Source organism: Salvia hispanica, chromosome 3 (genome assembly GCF_023119035.1).
Source record: "Salvia hispanica cultivar TCC Black 2014 chromosome 3, UniMelb_Shisp_WGS_1.0, whole genome shotgun sequence".
Lineage (NCBI taxonomy): Eukaryota > Viridiplantae > Streptophyta > Magnoliopsida > Lamiales > Lamiaceae > Salvia > Salvia hispanica.
In genome coordinates, this window is record NC_062967.1 from 21,170,342 (window position 1) to 21,179,328 (window position 8,987).

Consider the following 8,987-nt stretch of genomic DNA (forward strand, 5'->3'; position numbering starts at 1 on the left):
AAATGCAGATAGTCTAATAGTGTTAGTTCATCGAATTAATGGTTAATACTATTTAAATTAGGGACTAATCAGTATGGAATTTTATTGAGTATTTAAATTCTAATTTTGGGTCAGTCCTATTTTATTTGTCCCATAATTTTGAAAATCAACTGTAATAAACATTTTATCTCCAGATTTCATGATTTTTACGACTAATTTTCATTATTATGGGAGTAGATCATTATTCGATTGAATATGTATATATAAAAGTTAAACGTATAAATAATGTGATAAACATAAAAGTCACTTAAAATCTAAAAATTGATAAAATTTCAAGATTTACAATTACATAACATAATTTAATAGTCGGATAGATTGGTCAAACTAATCCTGATCCAGCTCGCAATCTGGTCTCCGATCCAGACCGTCCACTGATCATCTTATCAACGGCTGTAACTACGATCCCCGTCTTTAAATCCCATACTTGTCTACTATATAAACACCTAATGCTTTTCAATTTCCCCAACTCTGAGCATTCATTCCATCACCTCTCAAGTTTCTGGCTTTCTGCTGATTTAAAATGGCTGGGCGTGGTAAGACTCTTGGATCCGGAGCGGCCAAGAAAGCCCAATCGCGTAGCAGCAAGGCCGGCCTCCAATTCCCCGTTGGCAGAATTGCCAGATTCCTCAAGGCCGGCAAATACGCCGAGCGTGTCGGCGCCGGCGCTCCCGTTTACCTCGCTGCGGTTCTCGAATACTTGGCTGCTGAGGTGAGTATTGTTTCCATTCAATCGTTTGATTTCATAAATTTAGGGTTTCGATTGGAAAAGTTCAATTTGGGGATTTTTTTTAATTAATTGCAGGTGTTGGAATTGGCTGGAAATGCGGCGAGAGACAACAAAAAGACGAGAATTGTTCCGCGGCACATTCAATTGGCGGTGAGAAATGATGAGGAGTTGAGCAAATTACTTGGTGATGTGACGATTGCGAACGGCGGTGTGATGCCCAATATCCACAACCTCCTTCTACCGAAGAAGGCGGGTGGATCATCAAAGCCCACCGCTGATGATGATGATTAAGCTGTTGGATTTTGATTTTCAGGCCTTGAGTATTTTAGAATTACTTTATTTGATTGTGTTTGTAGTTAGGATGGGAAGATTTGTGCATAACTAGGGATGAATTGGGTGAAAATGTTCTACAGCTAAATTGAAGAAATCAAACCTTCTCTTTTTAGAAAGCTTCCATTTTATACTGCAACTGCCACTATTTAATTTATTTTAACTCAAACATTAAATGAGAGAAGTCTAAAATCCGAAACTTACATTAGTTTGAAATTTTGGCGATTTATTTAATGTATAATCAAAAAAGTATTTCTTTTATTTCAAAAAGGGGAAATAATAATAAAATCGTGTTGGCATATGGGATTATAGTATGGAAGAATTAACATGTAAAATAAGAAAATAAATAAAAATTTAAACATGAAATTTCGTATTCGGGTTGGTTTACCGCCTGAACTGCTGGTTTAGTCCACTGTTTTTGCCCCCAAAACCGGCGGGTTTTGACCTGTTTTGCAGGGCTACGCCTACCACTAGAAAAGCTGCCGCAACCGTCGGAAACCAGCCAGAAACCGGCAGTTTCTAATGAAAACCGCTAGTTTTCTGCACACCTAAACCTGCAAATCTGAAAACCCTAGGACTGGCTAAATATACCGAAATACTGCACTTACCATATCGAAAATACCGATTTTGCGGTATGGTATGATACCTTACCGATATATTTCGCTACGGTAATGGTATAGATTTTCATATACCGCAGTATACTGCATATATAGTACTCCCTCCGTCCCAGATTAAGAGTCACTTTTTGTTATAAAAGTTCGTCCCAATTTAAGAGTCAATTTTAGAATTTTTCATATTTGGTCATACAATTTTACCCCATTCTTCTTCAAATTTACATAAAAAATTGCCATTATTTACATTAAAATAAATCTAAAACAAAAATCAAAAGTCAAAAGGGACCCACCTTCAACAAACTCCACTATCTCACTTCATTTATTATACTCTACCATCTCACTTCATTTATTACACACTACACCATCTCACTTCATTTATTACACACTTCAACTTTTTCTTAAAATCCGAGCCATAACAATAAGTGACTCCAAATGTGGGACGGAAGGAGTATTTGCCAAAAATTTTGGTATATATTGTTTTTATAAATTATATAAAAATTGTTGAAAAGTTAAAATCCCTAACTCTACTTTCACATTTTAGTTCCCATGCCCCCAACCCAAACACACTCAAGCAGAGATGTAAATCCAGTCAACTATAATTTGATTGTTGAAGTTTTGTTGATTTGAATTTTTTGAATAAGATTTGATTATGGTATAATTTTAATGTTTTGAACATTATTTAAATAGGTGATATTTTATTTTATATATTTGGTTATAAAAGAGTACTCCCCTCCGTCCCTGAAAATTTGACATTTATTTCGATTTTCGTCCGTCCCTAAAAAATTGTCACCTTTCACTTTTACCATTTTTAGTAGTGGACCCCATATTCTACTAACTCATTCTCATTCACATTTAATTATAAAACTAATATATAAAAGTATGACCCGCATGCCACTAACTTTTTCAACTCACTTTCTATTACATTTCTTCAAACCCATGTCAGGTCAAATGGTGACAAATTATGGGGACGAAGGGAGTAGGATTTTTTTGGTATGAAACACAGGTATAACGGTATGTCATACTCCCTCCTTTCCTCACAAGATGACTACATTCTTGAGTGGCACGAGATTTTAAGAGGTGTTGTTAGGCGGAGTTAATTAGAGGGGAAAAAGATAGTTGAATATTTTAATGAGGAGCGAGGAGAGAGGATGTTATTTTCAAAATTGGCAAGTAATCATCTTGATTGGGACAAACAAAAAAGGAAAGGTGACCATCTTGAATGGGACGGAGGGAGTACCTTATTTTGGTACATCGTACTCGGTATGCCATACATCATTTCGGTAATACCGAAATACGGTATGATATACCGCATAAACGGTATGGTAATGGTATCAGAAATTATCATACCGAATTCGGTAAGGTATAGATATGACATTTTCTTATACCGCAATTTGCAGTACGATATGCGGTATGACATTCTTGGTGCAGTATACCGTACCGCGCCACCCCTAGAAAAGCCTATAGTATAGGCCGAAATCCTACTTTTTGACTGTTGAACCGGCGGTTCCAGTTTCACAATTTCTTAAACCTGAACCGAACCGTCCGAACCACCAAGCCGTCCCACGATTTGAACCGCCACATCTGGTTCCGGGTTCCGAACCGACGGTTAACCGCTGATACGGTTCAGTTAATGCATGCCTAATTATAGAGGATTGTATTTTCAAAAGGGGGAAATATTAATAAAAAATATTAGCAATTTATTTAATGTAATATGAGGTCCATTACAGAGGATTGTACTTTCTTTTTGTACATGAATCACTTGTATATAGTAATTGCGTATGTAAAATTATTTTATTTCTTTTGTTAAAATGTGAGGTCCATTATAAAAAATGGTAAAATGTGGGAATTGTATAAGATTGTACTTTCTTTTTCTTTTGTACATGAATCACTTAGTACTATATAATTCTATATGTCAAATTGTTTAATTTTTTTTAGTAGAATGTGAGGTCTACTACTAAAAATGGTGAAAAATGAAATGTGACAAAATTTATGAAATAGATAAAAATGAAAATATGTGATAAATTTTCAAGGACAATAGTATATTCGAATTACCCAATTTATTTGACCTCCTATATTGTACCTCCCTCCGACTTAAAATAAAACATTTAGGAATCAGCACGAGATTTTATGTAGTATTATTTTATAAGTTAATGAAGAGAGAGAGTAAAGTAAGAAAGATAAAAAAGTAGAGATAGAATTATTTTTATTTTAGAAAATATTTCATTTAAAATAGGACAACCCAAAAAGAAAAACGTTTTTTCAAATGGGACAGAGATAGTATAACTACACGTTACACACTATTTCTATAAGAACATAAAATGACTTGTGTAATAATATTAAGTAGGGTACAATTTAGCTCTTGTTTTATTTTTTATCATTGCCCGTCATTAGTTAAATGAAAATTACTACTTCGTACTTCTTTCATTTCATATTATTGGAGTTATTTTACAATTTTGATACGTTCCACAGTGGTAAAGTTATTTTCATTTTTGGTAAAACTCAACATCTTTTTTTTACTTACTCATACGGTACTCTCTATTACTTTATGAATCTAGATCAACCCTAAAATGTCAATACAAATCAACAAAAAATGTCAATAAAGATATTAAGGTCAATTTACAATAAATTAGTTGTAACTAACTTTTAAAAAATATCACATAACTTTAAAATGCATATAACTTTCTCGATTTAAATTATTTTTTCGCACATCATATATCAAATTAAAGATAATTTCATTAGAATTCTAACTAAATCTCACTTGCATATGTTCCGACGTCAAAATTTGAAAAAAATTTATTTTATTTTTTAATTTTTTCGTATAGCACAAGTGCCAACATAATATATAAAATATGTGAATATAATACATGTAGAATGTCAATATAAACAATGTGTTAACATTCTCAAAGCATTGTGTTGACATTCTCAAAGCATTATGTTGATATTTTCGAAACACTATATTGACATTTTCATCCAAAAATCCTAATTTGGTTGTTTTTTTTTATCTTTTTCGATTTAATTAATAAAAATAAAAATTACGTGTTGCAAATTGTAGACCACAAGTTTTCTAAAATTCTATGGTCTTAAATTAGTTGTAGTTAGCAATTAAATGATGAGTGAGCAATTGATCACTCCCCGTGATGTTTATATATATATATATATATATATATATTTAAAAACATGTTATTTAGAGTGACATATCACAAAAAGAAAAATGTGTCACTTAAAATATGACGGAGGGAGTAGTACTTATTAAATGACTTATGTAGAGTAGCTCCTACGCGTCATATGTGACGGAGGGAGTGGTATTTACTTATATAGTGTAGCTCCTATGCAACAATCCGAACTTTCGTACCTTATTATTATTATTATTAGCCTAAAGATAAATAATAAGGATCGCTGCAGCATTCGAAACCTACCCTTCATGATTAGAATAATCGATCTTGGAATGATAAATAATAATTGCTTTCAGGCATAACTAAAAGAGAAATCTAAAATAAAAATTTATAATGTCCGGTATATCCAGCAAAAATCGAACAAATATCCAATTTATACATCGAATGTTCCAAGAATGCTGGTACATCCTCGAGAAAAGCTACGAGCTCGAACCGAGGTTTTCCTACACCAAATTAAACCAATGAGTAAATAAATATCCCAAATAATACAAATAAAAAAAAAATTCTAGACAAATTCGATCCGCTGCAGATTTTCAGCAGACTTTTCTCTGACACAAGAATATTTGGAAGGATAAATGTCAGGCCACTTGCATCTTTACACATATATATACCAATAATCATTTTCATGCCCATCTCATACCAACAATTATCTCCACAAAATTCACCCAATGAAGCAGGAGTAAGCCCATCTCCAACCCATTTACACCAAACCCAAATTCATTTTTCTAGTTCTGTCACATCAAACATTAATTCTACTCAAACCAATTTACACCAAACCCAAACCCAAACCCAAAAGAATATTCCATATTCACCTACTTTTTTACTTTTTCAATCTTACCTACATATTTTTTTAAATTACACATTAACCCCACAACACTTTGTTAATAATTTCACAAATATAATTAAATAATTTAATACAATTTTGTATATATATATATATATATATATTTAAATATATTATATATTCAATAAAAAATACACTAACTTGAAATTTAAGATACATTAATAACATTCAAAAATCTGATTCAGAAAGTCAGGCTCATACTTTGCATGGCTCACAAACTTTGTCTTCATTTCCTATGAGCTGTAATGATGGCGAGGAACAAATCCTTGGTGGTTCTTCTTCATCAAGGCCGTGAAGAAGGCTAAACTTAAGAAAAAGCAGTCTGATAACTCAGAATCAATTATCCCTACTCTAGAAAAACAAAATGAGCAATATGCTGCGGGCATGAAACAAGCACACGAAAATATGGCTCTCTTTTTGAAACAACAAAAGAACAACAATGATCTCAAAACTACGAGGGAAGAAAATAAAATCATGGCTATGGACTTGAGCATCATAGTCGATCTTGATAGTCGTGCTTATTTTCAAGCCGAGAAAAGACGCATTTTACAAAAAAGAGCTCAACAACAAGAACAACCAAATGACTATGCCACTGGAACATATTCTTCGTATTTCAATGATATAGGAGGATCCGGTTCGGGTTTACCGGATTATTAGATTATGTTTTTCATTTTGTTATTGTAATTTGTTGTTTATGTTTTTTTAATTTCATTGTAACGTAATTTTCATTTGTAGGACCACTTGTGTTATGTTTTTATTACTAAATATTGTATTATTATTGAATTTATTGTATTATAATATTAAATATTATATTAAATATAATACCAAAAATCATACAAAATAAATAATTAATACTACTAATAATTTATATAAAATAAGATAAATATTAATTAACTTTTTAACTAAATAGTAACCGTGCATCTCCTAGCACAAATAAATACTAGGAGTACATCTGATAACATGAATATAGATACATTAATTAATTAGCATACCTCAAATCTAAACAAATAAATACTCCACCGTCTAAATAATACTCCACATAATAAAAACAGATTTAATTAGCCCAGCCCATTAACAAATTTAAACCTAATTCTCTCTTCAACGCAGTCTTCTTCCCCTTCTCCTTCTTTTGGTTTTCTCTGTATCAGCATCTCCAAATTTTATTCTCAAGTGTTTCAATCATGAATCCTCTTTGCTTTAATTCGAAAATACAAAAGATGAGAAGAGCCAAGTGCAATTTTTAGGAAGTTTAAAAAGTGAAATGCAGTAGCTACTGCTACTGCATCTTTGGTGTATCACTGTTGAGAAACGCAAAATTTGGAGGATATGCGATGCGTTTCGGTGCTGGGTTGGAGGTGATTCTTCCCTCAAATTTGTTGGAAATAGTGTAGCCTTTACACGGGCAACTCTTGCTATTACAAAAGAACCAAAAACTAGAGGTAAATAAAACAAAAGAAATACAATAAAAGAACAAGATGCAAACTATTGTCTTCTTCAAGTCGAGTCGAGGTAACCCTCTCTCCGCAAGACGAGATACGCCCCGGCTAGTGCTCACGGATTGGTGCAACGTCCCCAAAGATGAAATGACTTTCCTCCTATCGAGTTGAAGCACCTCAAACTCGTAGGCTCCGGCGAACTTGAATTGGAGGCGAGAACCGAGCAATGTAGTGCTCCTAAGATGCGAACTAGAATGCTTGAGCTTAGAGAGAAGAGAGAATGATTGTTGGTGTGTTCTCATCTCTCAAAACCACACCTATTTATAGGATAGGGGAGCCTACATGAAAGGTCTTGGTATTAAGGCACTCCATAAACATTTTGGAGGTTACACCATATGAAAGGCCAAAGGCCTAGCCTTTAGGAATTTCCCACATGTTACATGTTTTCCTACAATCCCCCACATTGGTTAGAGCGCCGCAAGCTCAAACCAACACCAGACACAAATGCATGTATGCAGACTCTTTGCTCAGTTCTCGAGAAACGATACTGTCTTTGGAAAGGTAACTTGTGGTTTTGAACCTTCCATAGTCAACACTATCGGACATACCGGCGGGCTAGTGGACGCGATGCCTTGAACTATTCCTCCTTGGTGTATGCCTAGTCAATAGCATCAACACAATATTGTTTCAACTCCATCAGTTCTCACGTTTGTGTCCGTTTCGGCCGTGGAACACCTCTTTGGAATTCATAAGTGACTCACACACACGAAGCGGCCCCACTTCTCACTTACATAGGTGATTCTTTCATGAGTATCCTGCCATACTTCATCTCCCTGAGATTTCAAGAATCATTAAAAGTCAAAAGACTTAACCTCTTACCACGTGCAGGTTACAACACTCAATGCTTTCTGAAGAATGGGCGAAGATTAAAATCTTCTGAGTGTTACAACTAGATTTGTATAGCTTTGTTTCCCATTGAACCAATCCCATGGGATCTCCAATCGTATGGTTGGGTTACCACTATACTCATCTTTTAAGATGTGGTTTTCAGTCCCATTCCTTTTAGCAATTTATGCATTTGATCACGGTTTAAACCTTTTGTTAATGGATCCGCTATGTTATCCACTGACTTAACATAGTCAACTGCGATAACACCACTTGTGATCAACTGCCTTACGGTATTATGTCTACGACGAATGTGTCGAGACTTACCATTATAGAAGCCACTGTGTGCTCTACCTATAGCTGCTTTGCTATCACAGTGTATCACTACTGTGGGCACTGGCTTCTTCCAACATGGAATACATTCTAGGAAATTTCTGAGCCACTCGGCTTCTTCCCCTGCTTTATCCAATGCGATAAACTCGGATTCCATGGTGGAGCGAGCAATACACGTCTGTTTCGTTGACTTCCACGAAACAACACCACCCCCCACAGTGAACACATACCCACTCGTTGAAAATGAGTCTTTAGAATCAGAGATCCAATTTGCGTCACAATACCCTTCAAGTACTTGGGGATATCTTGTGTAGTGCAGTCCAAAGTCAATAGTGTACTTCAAGTATCTCAAAACTCTGCACAGAGCTTTCCAATGTTCCTTGCTTGGATTGCTCGTGAATCGGCTCAACTTGTTCACCGTACAAGCAAGATCTGGTCTAGTACAGTTCGTGATAAACATCAGACTTCCTATGACCTTTGCATACTCTTCTTGAGCAACAGGCTCACCCATATTCTTGCTTAGATGGACATTGAGCTCCAAGGGAGTCTTTGCTGGCTTACAATCAAACGAGTTGAATTTCTTAAGCATTTTCTCAACATAATGAG

At 34.5% G+C, this 8,987-nt stretch overlaps 1 protein-coding gene across 1 annotated transcript; it reads left to right on the forward strand.

Moving 5' to 3' along the window:
* Positions 1 to 500: 500 nt before the first annotated feature.
* LOC125211586 (probable histone H2A.3) lies at positions 501 to 1,215 on the forward strand. Its single transcript, XM_048111448.1, has 2 exons — positions 501 to 748; positions 842 to 1,215. The coding sequence occupies exons 1-2, from the start codon at positions 560 to 562 to the stop codon at positions 1,055 to 1,057; spliced, it is 405 nt and encodes a 134-aa protein (XP_047967405.1). The 5' UTR covers positions 501 to 559; the 3' UTR covers positions 1,058 to 1,215.
* The last annotated feature ends 7,772 nt before the right edge of the window (positions 1,216 to 8,987 follow it).

Excerpts from the sequence above, each read along its gene's own strand:
- LOC125211586 (XM_048111448.1), top strand. The coding sequence starts at position 560 with ATGGCTGGGCGTGGTAAGACTCTTGGATCCGGAGCGGCCAAGAAAGCC. Across the intron at positions 749-841 it reads TCGAATACTTGGCTGCTGAG|GTGTTGGAATTGGCTGGAAA; the intron begins GTGAGTATTGTT and ends AATTAATTGCAG.